At 39.1% G+C, this 25,247-nt stretch overlaps 1 protein-coding gene across 2 annotated transcripts in view; it reads right to left on the bottom strand.

The window, feature by feature from the left end:
• The window catches only part of TTC8 (tetratricopeptide repeat domain 8), a 59,274-nt gene that overhangs the window by 6,360 nt on the left and 27,667 nt on the right, over positions 1 to 25,247 (bottom strand). Inside the window, exons 7-12 of one of the 2 annotated variants that reach the window (XM_030319757.2) lie at positions 23,534 to 23,619; positions 19,219 to 19,306; positions 16,745 to 16,855; positions 2,287 to 2,426; positions 810 to 984; positions 301 to 423 (exon numbers count right to left, since the gene is read on the bottom strand). In XM_030319757.2, coding sequence (XP_030175617.1) covers positions 301 to 423; positions 810 to 984; positions 2,287 to 2,426; positions 16,745 to 16,855; positions 19,219 to 19,306; positions 23,534 to 23,619 — 723 coding nt within the window. The remainder of the gene's footprint in view (positions 1 to 300; positions 424 to 809; positions 985 to 2,286; positions 2,427 to 16,744; positions 16,856 to 19,218; positions 19,307 to 23,533; positions 23,620 to 25,247) is intronic. The other variant, XM_030319758.1, reaches the window with a different exon arrangement.

The raw sequence follows: 25,247 nt of genomic DNA, 5'->3' as shown, positions 1-25,247 counted from the left end.
TTGGTTTGAGCACCCAGCTGGTGGATGGGGGACTGCGAATTGTGTCACAGTTCACTAAGACAGGGAAGACTTGGGGCGATGCAGGTTTGTCCTGACAAAACCAAAGGTTAAGAAAAAACCAGAAAGGTTAAGTAACTTGTCCAAGGTCACATCACTAATGTGACAGAGCTGGGATTCAAATCCAGGCCAGTGAGCCTCTAGAGCTCATTTTTATAAACTATAGCATGTAAAGATAGCTACCCCTGACGACGTTTCTGTGGAGAAACCGGGTTAGCCACTGAGCCACTGTAGTTCACTGACCTGCTCCACGTGGCCCTTCCGCATCTCCAGCACGGCCAGGTTGTTGTAGGCCTCAGCGTGGTTATTGTTGTTGACCAGAGCGAGCCTGAAGCACTGATGGGCCAAATTCGTATCTCCGATGCCCTTGAAAAGAAAAGCATACCCGTTGGGAGGAGCACTGGGTGTGGTATGGAAACCAATTTGACAATAAATTTCGTATAAAAAAAAAAAAAAAACGAAGAAAAAAAAGCTTGTATTCGCACCCGCGGATCCACACGCTTCCTCCCTTCTTTCCTCACGTGAGTCTTTGCTGCTACCAAGCAACAAGTACCGATCATAATCAAGTGTGAATTGTAGGTAAGAGGATTTCACTTGAGAAAATAAAATGAGTTCTGGTGACCCTGAGAAATCGCTACATTGCTACACAAGCCCATAACCAAACCTGGATTGATGGTATCTGAAAATGTCTTCAAACTAATTTATGGCTACCTTTTCTACACCGGAAATAATATTAGAGAGAAAAAACCTACCACAGCCACATGTCCCAAGTTGTACCAGACATCAGCTGCCTCTTCCTCGTTTTCAGCCAGAGCAAGGGCACGTTCAAATGAGGTCAGAGTCATATCATACTGCTGGGCATAGAAGCAGCAGAGTCCCAGATTGTTAAAAAGCTGGCAGTTATAGACACCCATCTGCAGGAGCCGCCTTTTTGAAAAAGAGCATATATTGGTGTCAGACCAACTTGATAAATATTAAGACCTATTTTTTTTACAAAGTTAGAAATGAATGTTTTATAATTTTTACCATGCCCAAGGAACAGAAATAGAAAGCATTATAGTAAATGAAAAAACATTCCGCAAATACAAAAGTGTGTCTTTTTTAATGGTACTAGTCACGGGAAGTATGTCCAGAGGACAAAGTCTGAAGCAACATACATGAGTTTTTTTCCTCCAAAAGCTCTGTTAGAGAACCAAAATACAAAAGAGTGACCTAAAGGAAAACCCAAAGCATTTTGCTTCATAAAGTTTTGGTGACAATTAGTAAACCCCTAATACCTCTAATCTAATTTAAGAGCTGTGTTTAGGATTTACCCCCAAGTTTTCAGCTGAATTGAATCTTGGTTTTGGTTATCTGTACTTCATCATTCAGCTGTGTCTTAGGGACCTTCTGATGAGCTTCCATCGAGGAAGACAAGACCATCAGTGGATCCCTACATTATTCACTTAGCTTTCATGCTAGGGCTCAAAAAACCCATTTGCTTCTATGCATCATTAATCCCAAAGGACAATGGACACTAGAGTTCAAATAAGCCAAGGAGAATCCACCCCAGATGCCCTGAGGAAAATCCATGACCCATTTGGGGGATGGAGGTGTAGAGTCAGCTGCATATGCCTAAGGCAGCATTCATTTTATATTTAATGCTTCTAACATATATTTGGAAAGAACTCTCGTCAGCTGCCAGTTATCTCCTGGTATATTACCTAGGGGTGGAAGAGAAAATCAAAATTTAAAAATTAATCTCAGAAACCATCTGTAGGATGAAATAAGGATGTTCTCAAAAGAGAACCAGAGATAAGAACATATTTAGACTTTGAAAAATCATTTGGACAAGAGTTGGCAACACTTCACAGAAGAGGGGAACCTGTTTCAGGTCCTCATCAGAGCTCAGAAGCTGGCATCCACTGCTCTTTGCAAATCTTGTCACTATTTCAGCTTCGGGGCCTTTATATTGTATGTGGTGGGATTAATGGAAGCAGTGGGTGGCTGATTCATACAATGCTATGGTGTTAAAAACTCAATTATCCAGGTATGTTTCTGCAAGATGCCAATATCTGAGCATGTTCAAATTATTAGATGTCCCTTTAATGCTCATCAAACATCTGGGTGCTTGAACTTTTAGTCTCCTATAGACGTGGTCTATGCATTACCTGTCTACATTTTCATTCCATTATAGTTTCACCAGTATTTCACAGGAAAGGAGTTCTACAAAAAGACTGTAAAGCACACCTGTAAAACCGGAGAGCTATTTCTGGTTGATCAGAATAAAAGTGGTTGCTTCCAATGCATGCAATGGCTTCCACATGAGTATTGTCCTGTTTCAAAACTTCTTTGTAGTATTCAGCTGCTGATGAAATATTGTTCATTTCCTATTCTCCATCAAGAAGAAGAGTGATACTTTATTGCTGAGAAAAAAAATTTTTTTTTTCTGGCTGATTTATTTTACTTGATTCAACAAATATCGAGAGCCTATTATGTGCCAGACTCTGTTCTAGGCCCTGAGGACACAATGCAAACAAAAAGATAAACTTGCTATCCTCAAGGTTACAGTGGGTAGGAAGAGAAGCAAATGAACAAATAGGTAATATAATGTCAGGCAAGTCTAACGGATGTGAATAGAGGCGAAGAGAGAGGGAAGGAAGGATGGAACCAAGAAGCAACATGGTTGTATTTACATTTTTAAAGAATAACTTGGTGGCTACACACAGGGGACACAAAAGGGGAGAAGAGCGGTAGCAGAGAGACCGGGAGTCCCCCTGATAATCATAAATCAATGCATTTAATGTTATTACTGTCTTAGCTCTCAAATCCACCTTCAAGGCCAGTGCAGGCTCCACAGCCCTCATGGAGATATCCCTAAGGCCCTCACTTCACATAACTCTTTCTGCCTCTCAATTTATATGACACTCATTGTGGGAACCTCTCACTCATTCTTATCAGATGACAACTCCTATCTTTTGTTAGATTTTATCATAACATATTTTATTGTGAGAAGCAAGCACCACACAATGCTTTCTTATTACACAGAATTTTTTTTAACCTCTGTGGACCTCAGTATGGTTTTTTATTTCAGGACTTTATTATTTTTAGAGCAGTTTCAGGTTCACAGCACAGCTGAGGGGACGGTACAGAGATTAAATGCATTTTGTTATTCAGTATCAAAAAATGACATCCATTATCACCAATATCATCAATATTTAGCAACATGAAACCAGTTTTGACCTTGTGGACCCTCTGACAGGGTCTTGGGGATCCCTGGGAATCCCTGGGCCACACTTTGAGAAATATTGATATTAAAATATTTGAGGCCTTTCTTCCCACTCCTACTCACTCATTCCCAGAAGGCAAACTCAGCATGCTTGTCTCAGCCCCTTCTGGACCTCTTCGGAAGCCAACCTGCCTGTCACATGCCCCTCTGTTCTTCCCTGCCAGGTGGAGGGGGCTCTCTCAGGGACAGAAGTTCTGCAGGTTGCACAGTCATGTCTGGGTGGATAAGGCTGTCTAACTCAGAGACTATCAAGTCCTTTTGGTCACACATCTAAAGCCACATGCTCCAATTCTGCTGTTATCAGTAATAAAGTTAATGGTTTATCTTCCATTTTTCTGAATCTTGTATCTATCACTTGGAGTGATGAAGGGGGGTGATATTGATTAGTTCCATAAAACCCCAGTAAAACATTTCTGAGTTGATCCAAACTCATTCTGGATGTATATCTGTTCCCATACTTTATATTTGAAATTCTTATTCAAAGTCCTGCCAGGATTTAGTTCTTTAAGAGAAGAGGCGTTTTCATTCATTGTTTGTAGCTAAAAAAATAACTAAATTTTTTTTTTTTTCAAAACACAAGGCTGTTGATATATTCATTAGTTGTGAGGTCATTCTCTCCTGTATTTTACACTGCTTTTACGTGCAGCTATTCCAAATATCCTTTAATATTTTAGGAATATAAGAACCCATTGAAAAGCATGAATAATAAAGACTTTCATTAGAAGTGTATTTTCTACTTTTTGGTAAAACAAAAGCCTTGTAAGACTTGAAAGAACACATGACATTGAAAGCACCTCACTCCTCACCCCCGCACACACACCAAATCCTTCCTTCCTATAGACTGAATGTTTCTGTCCCCCCTAAATTCATATTCATATTCTCCAAGGTGATAGTATTTGGAATAGAGTCTTTGGGAGGTATTTAGATCATAAGGCTGAAGCCCTTAAAGAAGAGACATCAAAGAGATGATCTCTCTCCCCACCATGTAAGGATGTAGAAAGAAGGAGTTTGTCTATAGAACAGGAAAAGAGCCCTCCCCAGGAAATGAATTGGCCAGCACCTTGATCTTAGACTTTCCAGCCTCCAGAATTGTGAGAAATAAATTTATGTTCTTTAAGCCACCCAGTTTATGGTATTTTGTTACAACAGCCTGAGCAGATTAAGATGCTATCCTTCCAAAGAAGAATCTCCACACCTAGGCAGCAACCTGACCACTGAATTTAATGGCCCCATGAGACATGGGCCCCATGAACATGACTTTTCTGGTTTCTGGGGTAACAACATCCCACAGTGCAGGGCTTCAGTGTTAGAGCTGCCAAAGTTGGTGTATCAGTCTGCTTGGGCTGCTATGACAAAATACCATAGACTAGGTGGCTTAATCAACAGAAATTTATTTTCCCACAGATTTGGAGGCTATAAGTCCAAGATCAAGATGCCAGTATGGCAGGAATCTAGTGAGGACTCTCTTACTGGCTTATAGAGGGTCACCTTCTCACTGTGTCCTCATATGACAGAGAGGAAGGGAGACAGAACTAGCACCAGCACACTCTGGTGTCTCTTCATTCAAGGGCATTAATCCTACCATCAGAGCCCCAGCCTCACAACCACCTCTAAACCTAATTATCTCAAAAGGCCTCAACTCTGCCATCACACTGGGGGTTAGAGCTTCAACATAGTAATTTGGGAGGGACACAATTCAGTCCAATGCAAAAAGACTCCAGCCTGAATGGATAATTGTTTCAAGACTTTCAGTTCTCTAAAATTAGTCCTATAAAATTATTTGGGAGTGTTTGTACACTTGATTGATGGGCACATAATTAATTTATGTAATCTTGAGGAGTTTTAGACTGAAACTATTTTTTTTGGCAGTCTCATATGTAGTCAAATGTGTTATTGTAAAATATGTGTTTATGCTAAATAAATGTAAACATCGCAAAAAGTTGTAAAAGTCCCCTCCCCAAATCCAGTCACAGAGGTTCTGTGAATAGTTTCTTGAGTATTTTTCAAGAAATTCTGTTCATATATGTGCACACATATATATATGTGGGAGCAGCCAAATATATAAATCAATCACAAACATAAAGAAACTCATCGATAGTAATACCATAATGGTAGGAGACCTCAACACCCCACTCACAGCAATGGACAGATCATCTAATCAAAATATCAACAAGGAGGGGTGCCTGGGTGGCTCAGTCAGTTGAGCGTCTGACTTCAGCTCAGGTCATGATCTCACAGTCCGTGAGTTCGAGCTCTGCATCGGGCCCTGTGCTGACAGCTCAGAGCCTGGAGCCTGCTTTGGATTGTGTGTCTCCCTCTCTCTCTGCCCCTCCCCACGCTCATGCTCTGTCTCTCTCACTCTCAAAAATGAATAAATGTTAAAAAAAATTTTTTTTTTAAATCAACAAGGAAATAATCGCTTTGAATGACACACTGGACCAGATGGACTTAACAGATATATTCAGAACATTTCATCCTAAAGCAGCAGAATATACATTCTTCTCCAGTGCACATGGAACATTCTCCAGAATAGACCATATACTGGGACACAAATCAGCCCTAAGTAAGTACAAAATGATCAAGATCATACCATGCATATTTGCAGACCACAACGCTATGAAACTCAAAATCAACCACAAGAAAAAATTTGGAAAGGTGGTAAATACTTGGAGACTGAAGAACATGCTACTACAGAACGAATGGGCTAACCAAGAAGTTAAAGAGGAAATTAAAAAGTATATGGAAGCCAGTGAAAATGATAACACCACAACCCAAAACCTCTGGGACGCAGTAAAGGCAGTCATAAGAGGAAAGTATATAGCAATCCAGGCCTTCCTAAAGAAGGAAGAAAGATACACAACCTAACCTTATGCCTTAAAGAGCTGGAAAAAGAACAGCAAATAAAACCCAACACCAGCAGAAGACAGGAAATAATAAAGATTAGAGCAGAAATTAATGCTATCGAAACCAAAAAAACAGTAGAACAGATCAATGAAACCAGAAGCTGGTTCTTTGAAAGAATTAACAAAATTGATAAACCATTAGCCAGTTTGATCAAAAAGAAAAAGGAAAGGACCCAAATAAATAAAACCAAGAATAAAAGAGGAGTGATCACAACCAACACAGCAGAAATAAAAACAATAACAAGAGAATATTATGAGCAATTATATGCCAATAAAATGGGCAATCTGTAAGAAATGGACAAATTCCTAGAAGCATATACACTACCAAAATTGAAACAGGAAGAAATAGAAAATTTGAACAGACCCATAACCAGTAAGAAATCGAATTAGTAATCAAAAATCTCCCAAAAAAACAGACTCCAGGGCCAGATGGCTTTCCAGGGGAATTCTACCAAACATTTAAGGAAGAGTTAACACCTTTTCTCTTGAAGATGTTCCAAAAAATAGAAACGGAAGGAAAACTTCCAAACTCTTTCTATGAAGCCAGCATTACCTTGATTCCAAAACCAGACAGAGACCCCACTAAAAAGGAGAACTATAGACCAATATCCCTGATGAACATGGATGCAAAAATCCTCAACAAGATATTAGCCAAGTGGATTCAACAATACATTAAAAAAATTATTCACCACGACCAAGTGGGATTTATACCTGGGATGCAGGGCTGGTTCAATATCCGCAAAACAATTAACATGATTCATCACATCAATAAAAGAAAGGACAAGAACCATAAGATCCTCTTAATAGATGCAGAGAAAGAATTTGACAAAATACATCATCCTTTCCTGATAAAAACCCTCAAGAAAGTAGGGGTAGAAGGAGACTACCTCGAGATCATAAAAGCCATATGTGAATGACCCAATGCTAATATCATCCTCAATGGGGAAAAACTGAAAGTTTTCCCCCTAAGGTCAGGAAAAAGACAGGGATGTCCACTCTCCCCACTGTTATTCAACATAGTATTGGAAATCTTAGCCTCTGCAGTCAGACAACACAAAGAAACAAAAGGCATCCAAATCGGCCAGGAGGAAGTCAAACTTTCACTCTTCGCAGATGACATGATACTCTATATGGAAAACCCAAAAGATTCCACTAAAAAACTGCTAGAATTGATTCATAAATCCAGCAAAGTTTCAGGATATAAAATCAACGCACAGAAATCGGTTGCATTCCTATACACCAACAATGAAGCAACAGAAAGAGAAATCAAGGAATCGATCCCATTTACAGTTGCGCAAAAAAACCATAAAATACCTAGGAATAAATCTAACCAAAGAGGTGAAAAATCTATACACTGAAAATGATAGAAAGCTTATGAAAGAAATTGAAGACACACAAAAAAATGGAAAAAGATTCCATGCTCCTGGATAGGGAGAACAAATATTGTTAAAATGTCGATACTATCCAAAGCAATCTACATATTCAATGGAATCCCTATCAAAATAACACCAGCATCTTCACAGAGCTAGAACAAACAATCCTAAAATTTGTATGGAACCGGAAAAGACCCTGAATAGCCAAAGCAATCTTGAAAAAGAAAACCAAAGCAGGAGGCATCACAATCCCAGACTTCAAGCTATACTACAAAGCCGTCATCATCAAGACAGTATGGTACTGGCACAAAAACAGACACTCAGATCAATGGAATAGAATAGAGAACCCAGAAATGGACCCACAAACGTATGGCCAACTAATCTTTGACAAAGCAGGAAAGAATATCCAATGGAATAAAGACAGTCTCTTTAGCAAGTAGTGCTGGGAAAACTGGACAGCGACATGCAGAAGAATGAACCTGGACCACTTTCTTACACCATACACAAAAACTCAAAATGTATGAAAGACCTCAATGTAAGACAGGAAGCCATCAAAATCCTCAAGGAGAAAGCAGGCAAAAACCTCTCTGATCTTGGCCACAGCAACTTCTTATTCAACACGTCTCCAGAGACAAGGGAAACAAAAGCAAAAACGAACTACTGGGACCTCATCAAACTAAAAAGCTTCTGCACAGCGAAGGAAACAATCAGCAAAACTAAAAGGCAACCGACAGAATGGGAGAAGATATTTGCAAAAGACATATCAGATAAAGGGTTAGTATCCAAAATCTATAAAGAACTTATCAAACTCAACACCCAAAAAACAAATAATCCAGTGAAGAAATGGGCAAAAGACATGAACAGACACTTCTCCAAAGAAGACATCCAGATGGCCAACTGACACATGAGAAAATGCTCAACATCACTCATCATCAGGGAAATACAAATTAAAACCACAATGAGATACTACCTTACACCTGTCAGAATGGCTAACATTAACAATTCAGGCAACAACAGATATTGGCGAGGATGCAGAGAAAGAAGATCTCTTTTGCATTGTTGGTGGGAATGCAAGCTGGTGCAGCCACTCTGGAAAACAGGATGGAGGTTCCTCAAAAAACTAAAAATAGAACTACCCTATGACCCAGCAATTGCACTACTAGGCATTTATCCACAGGATACAGGTGTGCTGTTTCGAAGGGGGACATGCACCCCCACGTTTATAGCAGCACTATCAACAATAGCCAAAGTATGGAAAGAACCCAAATGTCCATCGACGGATGAATGGATAAAGAAGATGTGGTTGGTGTATATACACACACACACACAATGGAGGATTACTCAGTAATCAAAAAGAATGAAATCTTGCCATTTGCAACCATGTGGATGGAACAGGAGGGTATTATGCTAAGTGAAATTAGTCCATCAGAGAAACACAAAAATCATATGACTTCACTCATATGAGGACTTTAAGAGACAAAACAGATGAACATAAGAGAAGGGAGACAAAAATAATATAAAAACAGGGAGGGGGACAAAACAGAAGAGACTCATAAATATGGAGAACAAACTGAGGATTCCTGGAGGGGTTGGGGGAGGGGGGATGGGCTAAATCGGTAAGGGGCACTAAGGAAATCTCCTGAAATCAGTGTTGCACTATATGCTAACTAGTTGGGATGCAAATTTAAAAAAAAAATTAAATTAAAAAAAAATTCTGTTCATATATGTGCACACATACACACATGCATTTTTTACCCATAAACAGAATCATTCTACACATTCTGATACATGGTTCATTGTTTTCACTCAGTGTCTTGACTCTTTCCATATCAATACAAAGGGCTCTACCCTATTATTTTTTCATTTTTGCACAGTTTTCCACCAAGAAATAGACCACAATTTATTTAACCAGCCCCTTTTTGATGAAGTATTAGTTTGTTTCAATTTTTTTTTTGCCAAAAAAAAAAAAAAAAACACTATAAAACCATCCTTGTACATATCTTTCTGAACTTGTATGAAAAGCCTTAAGGAAAATTCCTACAAGTGAAATTTCTGGGCCAAGGAACATACACACTGGAAATTTCATCAGTACTCGTGAACTGCCTCCAAATGGATTGTGACAATGTACACTCCCAGCATCAGTGTTCATGTGTGGGATTCGTTCCTCCACAACCTTGACAACCCTACATGCCATGGAACTTCTCCATCTTTGTCAACCTGATTAAGGGGAAAAAGGCATCTCATTTTTGTTTTAGTTGTTTTTTCTTTAATTATGACTGAGGTGAGGCATTTAGTACACCACATATTTATATTTCTTTTCCTGTGAACTGCCAATTCATGTCTTCTGCCTGTTTTCCTATCCTATCTTGTGCTATGTGGGGCTTGGGTGGAAAACTGCCCTCCTGGATACAAGAGAGCTGAGGGCAGAGATGTGGCTCTGAGGGATCTGTGGGGATCCCTGGGCACTGACCCGGCTTTCTCCTTTCAGATTTGACCAGTCTGCTGATGCGACTTAAGTTCAAAACCAGGAAGGCCCCGTGTTTATAAATATTTCCTTCAGAGGAAAAGTACAGATGATTTAAGTTCTTCCCAGATGGGTGTTACAAAGCCCCAGTATGAAAGGTGGTGGTGTGGCCAAAATGTAGCAGGAATTGGCTGTTGTCTCATCTCTAGGGTGACTTTATTTGCATGGAGAGCATCAGCAGCCACTATACAGGCAAGTAGGAAAATGAGGGCCTATGCAACAGCCACACCATGATTTTGACCCACAACTGCTCTAAGAAAATACCTCCTTTCCATAGGGGCTTACAATCTTGACTAAATGCGAACCTGTAAGTTTGTATGCATGCACATTTGTGTGTGTATGTGTGTGCACAGATATGTGTCTAATTCTCCCACCAATCTGCCACCACCTGAAATTCAGCAATTTTTAAGCAACATACAGACTGAGGAAACTTAAAAAAGTAGTCTTCTGTCTGTCTCATGTATGACAAATATTTTCCCTGTTGGGTATTTTTACACTTTTTTTTGTTTGGTTGGTTTTATTTCTCTTTTCGTTTTTATAGAATATTTAACTATATAGAAAACTTATTTAACTATCTAGAAAATTTAACTTTTATGTTCTCAAATTTATTAATCTTTTCTATTATGGCTTTCAGATTTCTATCATGCTTAGAAAGGTCTTCCCATTCCAAGTTTATACAACTAACTCATCTGTGTCTTTTTGTTCTGAAACTTTCATGATTTTATTTATTTATTTTTAAGTTTATTATTTTGAGAGAGAGAGAGAGAGAGAGAGAGAGAGAGAGCATGAGTAGGAAAGAGGTAGAGAGAGATAATCCTGAGCAGGCTCCACACTATCAGCACAGAGCCTGACGCAGGGCTCAGACTCACAAACCATGAGATCATAACTTGAGCCGAAATCAAGAGTTGGACTCTCAAATGACTGAGCCACCCAGGTGCCCCTGGAACTTTCATGGTTTTAAATCTTTGAGTCATCTGGCAGTAATAGATTCTTTTAGTATAATCATTATTCATTATTCATCCAGCTCTATTTTTTCAATAATCCGATAATCCAACTGATTCAATAAGCAATCTTTATGATATTATAAATTTTCATATGTATGAACATACATAGACTCTATTTTGCTCCTTTAATCTATTCCTGCATCAGAATTGTTTAAATTACAGTAACTCTAGGATAACTTTTGTTAATGTAGATTTTTTAAAATTTTTTAACATTTATTCATTTTTGAGAGACAGAGACAGAGTGCAAGCGGGGTTGGGGCAGAGATAGAGGGAGACACTGAATCCTAAGCAGGCTCCAGGCTCTGACCTGTCAGCACAGAGCCCAACTCAGGTTCGAATTCAGGAACTGTAACATCATGACCTGAGCCGAAGTCAGATGCTTAACTGACTGAGCCACCCAGGTGCCCCTTATTAATGTAGATTTAAAAAAATATTTTCAAATATGTAAATGTCACTTCAAGTCTATGAATAACCATGGTATCATTTAAGTGATGTTTATCGGGGTTGTTTTGGAACTAATTTATAAAATACGAACTACAATTCGATTTTAGTTATTTAAAATAAAGTCGCTAATAACTTAAGGAGGTGAATGTTGCAGTGGTTCTCAAACTCCGTTTCTACATCAGAAACACCCAGTGAGCTCAAACATACAAATGCCTGAGTCCCGCCTTCCAGGGCATCTGATTCAGGAGGCAGAAGGTGGGCCATCCTGCTCAACCTCTCCTAAAGTCAGTTTTTCAACACAGTAAACCTCAAAAACCACTAGAATAATATTTGCTAGGGTAACATTTCTAATTTCAAACATCTTTAACAAAGAACAGTTCAAATTAGAGACCTGCCTGTTAAGTGGATAAACAGAATTCCTTGAGAATAATTAAAACCACAGCCAAATAAATTTAGCAAGAATACATTATTTTAAACAAGTTTTCTGTACAAAATAAGCAATGAACAATAAACATGTTCATTTTAGGGGCGCCTGGGTGGCGCAGTCGGTTAAGCGTCCGACTTCAGCCAGGTCACGATCTCGCGGTCCGTGAGTTCGAGCCCCGCGTCAGGCTCTGGGCTGATGGCTCGGAGCCTGGAGCCTGTTTCCGATTCTGTGTCTCCCTCTCTCTGTGGCCCTCCCCCGTTCATGCTCTGTCTCTCTCTGTCCCAAAAATAAATAAACGTTGAAAAAAAAAATTAAAAAAAAAAATGTTCATTTTAAAATAGGAAACACTGGAAAGACACAGGATCAAAATGAAAGAGATAAAAAGAACATGATGGAAGAGGATCCCTCCAGAGAAAAGCCTGATGTACATACAAAAATCCCTAAGGTGTATGTAATGTAGGCTGCAGTGCTAAGGAACAAACTTTACTTATTAACTCTGAATCTACAGTCACATAAAGAGAAAAAGAATACAATGGAAATCTGTCTTTATATGGTAAACTTTGGAACCAGGGAAATTAACTGTTAGATTCCAGGGGAAATACTGCATCTGACTATTTTAAGTTTGCGCATAGTCTCTGATCATGCTTCCTGCGGATGACAGATCGTCCCCACGATTTGGATGCTTTCTTCTCCACTTCGAGTGCCAACTCCAATTCCACTTTCCTCCCCAAACTTTTTCCTGTACACTTAGGAAAGGATATGGCCCTCCAACTCCTGGCTGGACGCAGAGCTGGAAAGGATGAAGGGAGCTAATTAAAGGGTCTATTCTCTGTCCCAGCCATAGCAACAGTGACTATAACAGAGGCTCGGAAGGAATTCTTTCAACCAGCAAACACGCGTCAAAGATTCCATAGTATGTCTAGCTGTTTCTGCCAGCACCTCCTGCCTAAGAAGGACAGAAGGACTGAAATATGCAGAAGGCAGATCTTAAAGGTCAGAGAGCTCCGACTGTATTGAGGCAGTCCCCACTATGCGTGAATACCACTGCTCTCAAAAATTGATTCTCTTTTATTTCTTGAGCTTCTTGGTCAAAAGTTTGTTCATGTTCAACTTAGGGTTACACAAGTACAGAGATACTAATACAGTATTTCATTTTTATTGAATCACTGAAGCCACCTACTTATGTGTTTATCAAATTTACATCTCAAAAGGGGAAACAATATTTTGAGACAATTTAAAAGTAAAATTTGTGGGGTGCCTGGGTGACAGTTGGTTAAAGTGTCCAACTTCAGTTCAGGTCATGATTGCACAGTTTGTGAGTTCAAGCTCAGCGTCAGACTCTGTGCTGAGAGCTCAGAGCCTGGAGCCTGCTTTGGATGCTGTGTATCCCTCTGTCTCTGCCCCTCCCTTGGCTCTGTTTCTCAAAAGTAAACACTGAAAAAAAATTTTTTTAATAAAATTGTTTTTCATTTTATTTTTTTAAATGTTCATTTATTTATTTTGAAAGAGTGTGGGGGAGGGGCAGAGAGAGGAGAGCCAAGAGAATCCCAAGCAGGCTCCACACTATCAGCCCAGAACCTGATGCGGGGCTTGATCTCAAGAACCATGAGATCATGACCTAAGCCGAAATCAAGAGTCAGACACTTAACTGACTAGGCCACCCAGATGCCCCAGGATATTTGTTTTTAATTTTAAAAGTAATGCATGTTCATGACAGAACATCTGGAAAATACAAAAAGTATGAAAAAGACAATAAAAATGATTCACATACTACTACTCAGATACAGCAACTATTAATACCTTCCACTCTTTTCCTAACAAAATAATTTTAAAATATTGTCCCAGCATTTCAAGTAATTTAAGAGAGAACAGAGATGCTTCTTGTCAGCATTGTACTGGAAGTCCTAAACAGTAAAAAAATTTTTAAGTGGCAAAATAACTGATGCGAAGAGATGAAACTGTGTTTGCAGATGATGACTATTTTATTTATTTAGAAAATCTAAGAGAATCTATGGGTAAGGTATTAAAATTTAAAAAAGGTATTACGCCTGTTTTCTAATATCAAATCAACTTTAAAAAATTAATGTATTCCTACTCACCAGAAATAGTCAAATAGAAAATAACAACAACAACAAAAAAAGGATTCCATCCACAGTTATACTTAGGAATAGATCTATGCAGGAAAGAGCATAATGGGTCTGAAACTGCTATTCTTAGAAACGCCTGCTTGTTATAAAGAACTTAATCAAACTCAACACCCAAAAAACAAATAATCCAGTGAAGAAATGGGCAAAAGACATGAACAGACACTTCTCCAAAGAAGATATCCAGATGGCAAACAGGCACATGGAAAAAATGCTCAACATCACTCATCATCAGAGAAATACAAATCAAAACCACAATGAGATACCACTTCACACCTGTCAGAATGGCTAACATTAACAACTCAGGCAACAACAGATGTTGGCGAGGATGCAGAGAAAGAGGAACCCTTTCGCACTGCTGGTGGGAATGTAAACTGGTGCAGCCACTCTGGAAAACAGTATGGAGGTTCTTCAAAAAATTAAAAATGGAACTTCCTTATGACCCAGCAACTGCACTACTGGGTATTTACCCAAGGGATACAGGTATGCTGTTTCAAAGGAGCACATGCACCCCAATGTTTATAGTAGCGCTATCGACAATAGTCAAAGTATGGAAAGAGCCCAAATGTGGTGTATACACACACACACACACACAATGGAGTATTACTCAGCAATCAAAAAGAATGAAATCTTGCCATTTGCAACTATGTGGATGAAACTAGAGGGTATTATGCTAAGCAAAATTAGTCAGAGAAAGACAACTATCATATGAATTCACTCACATGAGGACTTTAAGATACCAAACAGATGAACACAAGGGAAGGGAAGCAAAAATAATATAAAAACAGGGAAGGGGGACAAAACATAAAAAGACTCTTAAATATAGAGAATAAACAGAGGGTTGCTGGAGGGGTTGTGGGAGGGGAGATGGTCTAAATGGGTAAGGGGCATTAAGGAATCTACTCCTGAAATCATTGTTGCACCATATGCTAACTAACTTAGATGTAAATTAAACAAAAAAAAAAAAAAAAAAAAAAAAAAGGCCTGCTTATAAGGTTGGCCCTTGGCTGGCACATGAGAACTTGGAGGGTTTCTTATATTGATATAAAACTTCCCTCAAATGATAAGAGGGGCTCACACACCTAAACTATCTGTGTAAACAATGTGGTGCATAAATCTGATGTGGTATGTGAATACCTGCTTTATTTCTTGGAGTCTGGGATTTTGGTACATGATGGGCAGAAGATGCCCATATGACCAACCCCCAGTAATAACATTGAGTATCAAGTCTCTGATAGACAATGCTTCATACATGTTGTCACAACTTGTTACTAGAAGAATTAAATGTGTCCTGTGTGACTCCACTGGTGGAAGACTCCTAGTAACTTGTGTGCCTGATTTCCTCTGAACTTTGACCTGTGTGCCTTTTCCTTTTACTGAGTTTGCTTCATAGCCTTTTGGTATAATAAGTCTTAGCTGTGAGTGCCACTGAATGCTGAATCCTGAGTCCTTCTAATAAAGCACTGAACCTCAGGGTGGTTTTGGGAACCACCAAAATAACATCTTCCTGGAGAGAATTACAAAATATTCACTGAAGCACAAAACAAGATCTAAATAAGGGGAGAATTATACCATGATGGAGAGTGGGAAGAAAGGCAGCCCACCCACCCCATCATTCATATATTCAATGAAATTCCAATCAGTATGCCTGCAGGAGTTATTTTGATTATTGGTGGTTCTCAATAAGTCAATCCTAAAATCAATATGGAAAAACAAAGGATCAAAAATAACCATCTGTGAAAAAGAACAGGTGGTAGAATTTGTCCAACTTGGTAGAGGAATTATTGTAAAGCTACAGTAATTAGGCAACAGGAAGGTATCTCAGTGGGGCTTTCCATGGAATCTGACAACATGATTCCAAAATTTGTAAGAATAAGCAAAAGTCCAAAATGGACAAAACATTCCTGATAAAGATGAACACAGAGCTGTGCCAAATGGTATTTGAGGCTTCAATACATAGGTGGTATAATATTGGTACAAGGATAGACAAACAGACCAATAGAATAGAATAGAATAGACAGCCCCCGAAACATACCTACCATGTATAGAAAAAAAGTTGATAATTTGACATTACAGACTTTGGAGAAGGATCAAAAGATGTGCTGGACAAAAAGCTATCTATAGGGGGAAACTCATTTAAACCCCTACCTCCTACCATACTTTATAGTCTTTTGTATGTTTTAAATACTTCATAATAAAAACTTAGTTGGGGCGCCTGGGTGGCGCAGTCGGTTAAGCGTCCGACTTCAGCCAGGTCACGATCTCGCGGTCCGTGAGTTCGAGCCCCGCGTCAGGCTCTGGGCTGATGGCTCGGAGCCTGGAGCCTGTTTCCGATTCTGTGTCTCCCTCTCTCTGCCCCTCCCCCGTTCATGCTCTGTCTCTCTCTGTCCCAAAAATAAATAAAAACGTTGAAAAAAAAAAAATTTTAAAAACTTAGTTGACTAAACACATACACTAAAACTCTCTGACTCTGTTAGTAAACCACAGGCCAGTGATCATAATTTTATAAACTGTTCTCCTTCCTAGGACCCCAAGGGCCTATGAACTTCTTAAGTAGCGTTTAACTTCAATTTTACACCAACTTTTTGAATAAGCCTTACCTCATAGATCCTGGCAATTCCACAAAGTAGGGTTACTTCTCCTGGAAACTTATCTAAGCCTTGTTTGAAAAGATTTAAAGCCGTCACTGGCTGATCCAATGAGACGTAAACCTAAAACCAAGATACATTCCAATAAAAGTACTCGCACTTAAAATAACAGTATTTGTTATGACAAGTTTATAATTACTGCTTAGTGACACATGATCTCCTAGATGTTACAGTAAGAAGTTAATTTCCAATAGTGATGTTACAGTTTTACCTTCACGTGTCGTATCTGAAGCATTTATTCATTTATCCCTTCAACAAATGCTCATTGTGGCCTTGTACTGCCACAGAGACTGAGCAGTAACTCAGCAAGAAAGGAACAAGGGAAAATCTGTTTAGGATAGGACAGATACAAGTATGTCTATAAGCGGGCACTAAGGAACCAAATTCGAGACCGAAGTTGAAGACGAAGAAAGAGGAAGGACCCAAGGAACAACAAAGTCTGCAAGAGAGCAGCAGCAGAGACTCTGGAGAAGCTGGTTTTCAAAAGGGGCCTCCAGAAATAGAAGACAAACAGACTTGTGAAGAATGGCGTCAGGGAGTTGAGAAAGTCATCACTCAATGGCTTCCACTTAATTAGCAATTAGAACAGTAGCGTGGATAAACCACACACTTCATAGAAATTTCTAAAGTAGAGAATTATAGTTTTAGGGATGGAAACATAAGATTATGACATTTTTTCTTCATGATCTTGGATCCTCTGTTTCTTTCCAAATTGTGTTTTGAAGAAGGTCTTCATGGGAAAACTGTGTATAGTGTCTAATGCTTACATATGAGATTAAAAGGAGAGGTATGGATGAAAAATTTTCAATATTTACTTCATACACTACTGAACTACTTTTTTAAATAAAATATTTAATATACTAAGTAATACAATATGTTTGATAATTTTTTAAATTAACAATCTAATATTTGCAGAAATAATACTGTTCCTAAATCAGATTGATGTTTATTACCTAGCAATTACTCTTTTATATATTAAAGAAAATAAGAAAATTTTACTTTTATACAGTCATGAAGGCAACAAGAGATTTAAGCAAATCAATTTATGGAAAAATATGTCAAACCATGCACTTAACAATAGTTAAAAAGCATATTTTTTTTAACCACCGGGCAAGTGATTATCAGTTAAGAAAATGACAAATAGCGTGACCTAAGTTTTCATTTCAAGGTGTCAGAAAAGTTTAAAAGTCTACTGTGATGCTTAGAAGCTTCCTTAAGAATTTTAATATGTAACGTACCGAAGGTGGACTTAGTTTCAAACATCCCTGAAAACTACAGTAAATATATCAAGATTATTTGGCACCGTAAGATTATATGATGTAACTTTCATTGTGTCCTTTTAGTACACAAATTCTTAAAACCGTATTTAGGAAGTAGTTCTTCCTTTTATATCTCTTCTTTTCAACCTCCTTTACCACACTTTTTCATTTTAAAGTGTTTTTTGTTTTCTGTTTTGTTTTGTTTTGTTTTGAGAGAGCAGGGGAGGGGCAGAGAGAGGGGAGGACAGAGGATCTGAGGCAGGCTCCACACTGACAGCAGAGAGAGCCAGATGCAGGGCTCGAACCCAGAAACTATGAGATAGAACATGACCTGAGCCAAAGGCAGACGCTTCACCAACTGAGCCACCCAGGAGCCCCGGCACTTTTTAATTTTCAAAAAATTCTTCAAGATACAGTATGATGATGTCCTAACTGCCACTTCATCAAATGTTTCTAGAAGCCCTGGTGAGGGGCCAAGATGTAACTTTTCTCCCAGGACTGAAAATTCTAAGTGGCCCTTCACCTCTTTTGTGGCTGTGGGGGGCAGCAGGGGACAGTGAGTAGGAAGACCTGCGTTTCAGTGCTGGCTCTAAATAGCCAAGTGACCCTGAAAACCCTACTGGAGCTTTTTTAAGTCTCTGTGGCCATAAAAGTACAATGGAAATGTGAAACCTACCTTGTAGGGTTGCTATGAATCATACATTAAACTGTGTGTGGAACAGACCTGATATAATACCTTGTACTGAATAGGTGTTCACTAAAGGGGAAATCTTTGTTGTTATGGCCAAGCCAGGAAATGAAGGACCTACGTAAAAACAGTCCCCGTTCTCTACCGTGTGCTGAGGTGGGAGTCTGGCAGGTTGTAGGAACTATGGCCTCTCTGGGGCCTGTTACCCATGAGGGTGGTGACAAGCCTACGGCAGCTTCTTCTACTCTGATGGGCAATCTTTCAAAGGGGTTTTCTTATTTTTCATGGCAATCAATTTCTCCTGAGACCGTTAGCCTCCATATGTTCTCACTTTTCCACTTGCTATAAAGAAAAATATGTCTGAGCACATTAACTTGCCAAATATTCCTGAAGAAACTGGCAACTCTCCGTGTATACTGGCCAGAATTTGAACCTTTATTTTGAGAAGACAGATTTCACTCCAGTTTAAGAATACTTACTTTTGCCAAGTAGAGAAATGTATCTACCATTTCCTGCTGCTTCAGGGCTGATTTAAACTGTTTTTCTGCTTCACGATACATTCCTAACCTAAGAACAGTCATTTAAAAAATTAGACATTCAACTTAAAAATACTCTAGCACTTATTCACACACTGAGGATATGAATAGAGACAAGTTACATTTCTATCTCGAAGAGTAAATGTGTACTAAAGAAGGTAATGTCAAACACACATATAAATTAATATTCGCATTATGTTTATACAGTTTAGCAAAAAGTTGCCTATTTCCCATGTTCACGGCCCGTGCAACCCTCAAACGGTGTGTAGAAAGTCTGTCTGGACAGCAGGGCTAACAGCTGCCAGTGAGCCAGGTCATACCAGTTTACCACCCAAAGAGCTTATGATCAGCTGGACATATGGCAAGTGACCTGAATAAATGCTTAAGGTCTCCATTTTATTAGAAGAACTTGATGGCATTTCTATGAAAATATTACCTGCTCTGGGACAAAGGCCCATTTTTAAAGCCATTCTTAAACAGTTTTGATGTAAGTAGTAACTGCTACTTGAGGGAAACAGGTATGCCATGTTGTGATTCTAGAAACATTTTCTTCTCCTTTTTTGTCTTCGTATCCAATACAGATTGTCCTAGTCTACAAATCTGAGATCTGTTCCTTGTCTCACTGAAGCCGTCCTGATATCAGCCCAGGGAACGTTCTATTACCACTAACTCAATCGTGGAAGCATACTTGAGCCTGTCCTAGATCTGTCGGGCTTTCTCATAACTACTCATTGCTCGCCAGCCAAGAGCTACTTGGGCACCTTACGATGCTTTTACTTTGTGAAAGTTGGAACAGTACACAGTATGTTCCCTCAGTCTACTTCCGTTCATAGTGAATGAAACAGCTGTATCCTAACAGCTGTTGGAAGATATAAGATTAATGGGGTTAAAAGCAACCTCCCCCCAAACACTGCCCTAAAATTAGAGAGAATGTGTTAAACGGCAGAAGCCCCCATATAACTTTTACAAGAGTATTCATAAAATGTTACCAAAGAACTCTAAAGTTCTGAAAAACGGCATAACTCTCTACACAGCTTCGACTGAACATTCAAGTCTCAAGCATATGGCTAAAGTTCAGCCACTGAATTCTGTGAACACTTAATTATCCACGAGAGTCTGGATATTTTTATCTAATATGATGTCTCTTCCCAAAAATGATTTAAAAGGGATTACAATGTAATCCTATAAAACACATGCAAAACAAGAATGAGAAAACAGATTTTTTTCAAACAATGGTGATGGAAAGATAAACAAGTTAAAAAACAAAAAAGCAATCAGAGCCATTTAACTTCCCTGGAAACCAAAGAAAGGAAGGATGGATCATACATATTTTTTTATTACCACACCCTCAAGAGAGAACTTCTAGTACTATCAAAAAGGAATAACCACATGGGTTCTTGTGCAAAGGAAATTAACTGGGCCATGTATAAAGAAAGACTAGGAATAATGAAAATATCAGTCAGGTTCAGGAACAACGGCCAATATCAGAGAGTCAAAGTCCAGAGATAACCCACCAACTGCTGAGCTTTTCTCTCCAATTTAATTCAATAAATACTGTCAAGCACCAACTGCACGCACATTTCATAACACAAAAATGAAGATCGCAACAATGTCCTTAAGGCACAAATAAGCATGAAACAAAACGTTCACAAATAAATGGAATCATATTATGGCCAATAAGAGGGAAAAAAAGTGTTTTGAGAGCACAGAGGAGGAGTGAACCAAGATAGTTTCAGGGAGGAAGAGACAGGCAAGCCTTTGAAGGCTAGAGAGGGTGGGATGGGGGTTGCGTAACATCTCTGCTGGAAACAAACTAAACTGTCAGCACAGGCACACAGAGAGCACAGTGCACAGCATGGTAGGGGAATGCTGAGTTGTCTAGGGAGGTCGGTAGGGTGCAACTGGAAGGAAGGACACAATAAGTAATGGGGGAAGAGAGAGAGATGGGCAGGCGTGTGGACTGGACAAGATCAGGCGTGCCACATTTAAAATCCAGATTTCATCCTCCAGGTGGTGGAGATTAACCAGAGAATCCAACCAGAGCTGTTTTTTTCACAACACTGTTCTGACGGTCGTTTCTAAGAAGGGCTGATGGAGCAAGAAAATGGGGGCAGAGAATCCAGATTAGAAGCCAATGGAACAATTCAAACAAAACGAAAAGCCAGAATTCAGGCACTGGTATGAGAATGGGTAGTAAGGGCACAGCTGTGAGAGCTACTTGTAGACAAAGAATTGGCAGAATTTACTGATCAGAGCAAAATTTGGGGCTACATCCTCTGGTAATCCACCCTTGACCTCTCCAGTCCAACGTGGGAGCTCTTTTTCTGGGCTTGCTTCTATCATGGTGGGAGCTAGGCTTATAATTGTTTACTGTCCTCTCTTCCCTCCCCTTTCTGCCCTCCCTCCCCTAATCCCCTATGATTTTTTTAAATCATTTATTCTGTTTATGTTTGAGAGAGCGAGTGTGCGTGGGGGAGGGGCAGAGAGAGAGACACACACACAGAATCCAAAGCAGGCTCCAGGCTCCGAGCTGTCAGCACAGAGCCCAATGCAGGGTTCGAACCCACGGAATGCAAGATCATGCCCTGAGCCAAAGTCGGATGCTCAATTGACTGAGGCACCCAGGTGCCCCAACTGTAAACCATTTAAAGGAAAGACTCTCTAATAAATATTGGTAACCCTTGTACCTGGCAGAGTAGCAGCTCGTTACATAGCTTAGTGAGTGAATGCAGGAGTGCTGAGCACAACAAAGATGAGAGGTTATTAAGGGACAGAGAAGAACTCTGACTAATACGGCAAGGTGCACTCATTTAAATGCCATCTTACACGGACGGCAGAAGGAGTCCAAATTGTGCTTGTCTTTAATTATTAAAGATTTCTTAAGCTTTTGTTTAGAAGCTCAGGATTTCAAGCTTGCCTTCAGAAATTATACTCATAAAAATTTAATGGTATAATGCTACAAAATTACCTTTTAGTAGAAAATACTTCCTCAATCTAACAGCAGAGAAAACACGTAAGTTCTATGTAAAAATACCTAAGTGGAAAGTAGTCTTAATTTCAACCGAAAAAGAATAAGCATTCTTTTTATTCCATTTATATATTTCCTTTTCCTCACAGTGTTGGACTGATAAGTTCATCTGAAGGATGCTCAGAGTAACCGGTCTACCTGGTTTTGAATAATGAAAGACATATTTATCTTTATAAAATACAATTGCCCGTTTGTCTCTATTTTTCAAATGCTTCAAATGCACTTCAATTGTAGAAAACAAGTTTTAGATCATTTACTAGTTGCTGTACAGTATTCATAAAATTAATTACAACTTTCCTGACCTCGCAGCTAATTTGCTTAAAAACATGTTTAAACATTAAGTGAATTAATGGAAGATTATTCAGATCCTAGAGAAATACCATGGAATTGTGCAAATAAGAGAACTGGCCTCAGAAAACAGCTCTAATTCTTGTCCTGCCACTTACTAGCTGTGTGAATCTGGACAAGTCACTTTTTCTGAGGCTCAATTTTTCCCATCTGGACAAAGGGCTAATAATTGCAACTACCTCCAGGTGCTGTGAGGTTTAAGGTAAAGTAACAAATGGACAAGCTATCTCCCAACTGTAAAGCACACTACAGATGTGAGGCATTGGGGGAAATAAAAAGACTTGAGAGCAAGAGGAGAAGAATGGGAATCAACAGCCTCAGCTCTAACTGCTCCGTTACTGACTGGTCTCATACTAACTAGTTCCTGATGCAAATCACAGGCTCTCTCTGGCCTCAGCCTCCTCATCTAAAAAGTGCTGTTGTATCTGATGGTCTCACAGTTTCCCTGGCCCGGCACTACAATTTTACTATTCTAAATTTTCTTTAATGTTTGTTTATTTTTGAGAGAGACAGAGACCCAATGCAAGCAGAGGAAGGGCAGAAAGAGAGGGAGACACAGAATCCGAAGCAGGTTCCAGGCTCTGAGCTGTCAACATAGAGCCAAACACAGGGCTTGAACCCACGAGCAGCGAGATCATGACCTGAGCCGAAGTCAGAGGCTCAAACGACTGAGCCACCCAGGCGCCCCTACAATTTTATTATTCTAAAGGTATCAGTTCTTGGTGTTACCATGTGATTGTTCAGGAAGTGCTTTCTCAAGTAAGTCAAAGGCCCAGTTCTTATTTCTTCCTGAGGAAATCTACCCAGAAAAATAATGATCAGAGTTGAGACTCTAAAATATGTCACTACATCTAAGGCCTTCACAAATCATCAAAATTTTACCTGTAGTAACACTTTCCAATCTGCACTTTCCACCACCAGTCCTTGTACTGAGAGTACTCTGTGGAGAGGGCAGCCAAGTCCAAAGCCTTTGAAAACAACTCATTTTAGATTAGGATTTTCTTTTCTAACAATAAACAGAAACAATAAATAATGAAATGAACCGTGTAATTAGCATCAATCAAAACATGCATTAGAAATCAGACAGAAACTCAAGTTGTTCATGTTTCCAGATGGCTCCACCAATTTTCCCTAAATAATCAGTTCCAGACCAGAGGGCTGACAGCAGATGAATAGTAAAAACTGATCAAAGAAAAGCAGATGGACAATATGTTAGAATACAATGCTAATATACAAGGCTTAAAATGGATATTTAAAAATCCCCCAAGTTGTACCCTCCCCCCACCCTTTATCTACCATCCAATGATCCCTGTAAAGTCAGTGGTGGTCAAGTCTTTGGTGTGTCAGCCAGGTCCAACTTCAGGCCCCACTTTATAGACAGATGTAGAGAAATAGAAAAAGGTCAAGTAAGCAGACAGAAGAAGGCCTGGAAAACAGGATCGTGAAGAAGAGTCAAAGGACAAGGGCACTTGGGTATCTGCTGTCTTCAACCACCATTGTTCCATCATCCTGACCTCGCCTCACGTCCAGTGATGCTGAGGGTCAGACCTGCCTTTGCTGCAGACTGAAAAAGATCTGAGTTGCTTGCATATTTTACATGGGTTTATCCCTCTCTCTCCAACATCTTCTAGTTTGTTCCTTCCAGTGTTTATAGATGACTAAATAGGAATTCAGATTTTATACAGAAGTAGAAACCATTTGGACAAAAAGGAAAGCAAATCAATCTTTCCACAAATTTGAAGCTCATGTAAAGATCTAGTGACTAAAAACTCAAGTTATTAGTTAAAAGAGAATTCTCACGTTTTATGATACAAGTCTTTCTCTCAAGATTGGAAAACTCTTACTCTTTAGCCAGTGTTAGTATAATCATTATATCCAACAGTTAAAGTATCTCTCAGATTTTCAGTTCTGTGATCTCAGAATATATCCCATATTACTGTCCATGTCTTAATGTGAACTCATTGCTGAAACGCAAGCCAGATGAGTTCCTTTGATGTCCCACCACAGAATTAATAACTTTTCCTTGTGTTTCCTCATCTTCCCTTACTCCAGGGGAGACTTCTAAAGATGCAAACTCTTTATAAAGGAACCGTGTCACCATGCTGAGGTTCTAATGCACCTGAAAATCAAAACCTCTATTTGAAAGCTATGTGAATTAAAAACAAGCCACATGCTACTCTCGTATGCTTATTTTTCTTTTTTCCTCCAAGCCAGAAATAAAAGTGGAAGCAAAAAATGGGGAAAAATTATAACTTCAGTTAGATTATCTCCCAAAATACTTGAAAAACATATTTTCAATCAGCTCAATTTGGGACTGCATTGTAAATATCTGAACATGTTAATTTTAACTTAATCTTTATAAAGAACTTTTCTAGCAGATAGATCACATACACTCTCATGTTTAATATAAAAGACTTTCTATTTTTTCAGAAAAATATGTCTTTCTCAATTTGCTACATATTCTAATTTCCCAAGGTTAGATTTAGTGCTTGTTACAGGCTGCTGATTTTGTTTATGGTCCTAAAACAAGTCTTCCTATGTAAGACCTCTGTGTTTGTTCTCAACTGATTAAGGAAATTAATATGACTTATTGATA

Source organism: Lynx canadensis, chromosome B3 (genome assembly GCF_007474595.2).
Source record: "Lynx canadensis isolate LIC74 chromosome B3, mLynCan4.pri.v2, whole genome shotgun sequence".
Classification (NCBI taxonomy): domain Eukaryota; kingdom Metazoa; phylum Chordata; class Mammalia; order Carnivora; family Felidae; genus Lynx; species Lynx canadensis.
The sequence above is the reverse complement of the archived record's forward strand: the minus strand, read 5'-3'. Positions and strand labels throughout refer to the sequence as shown.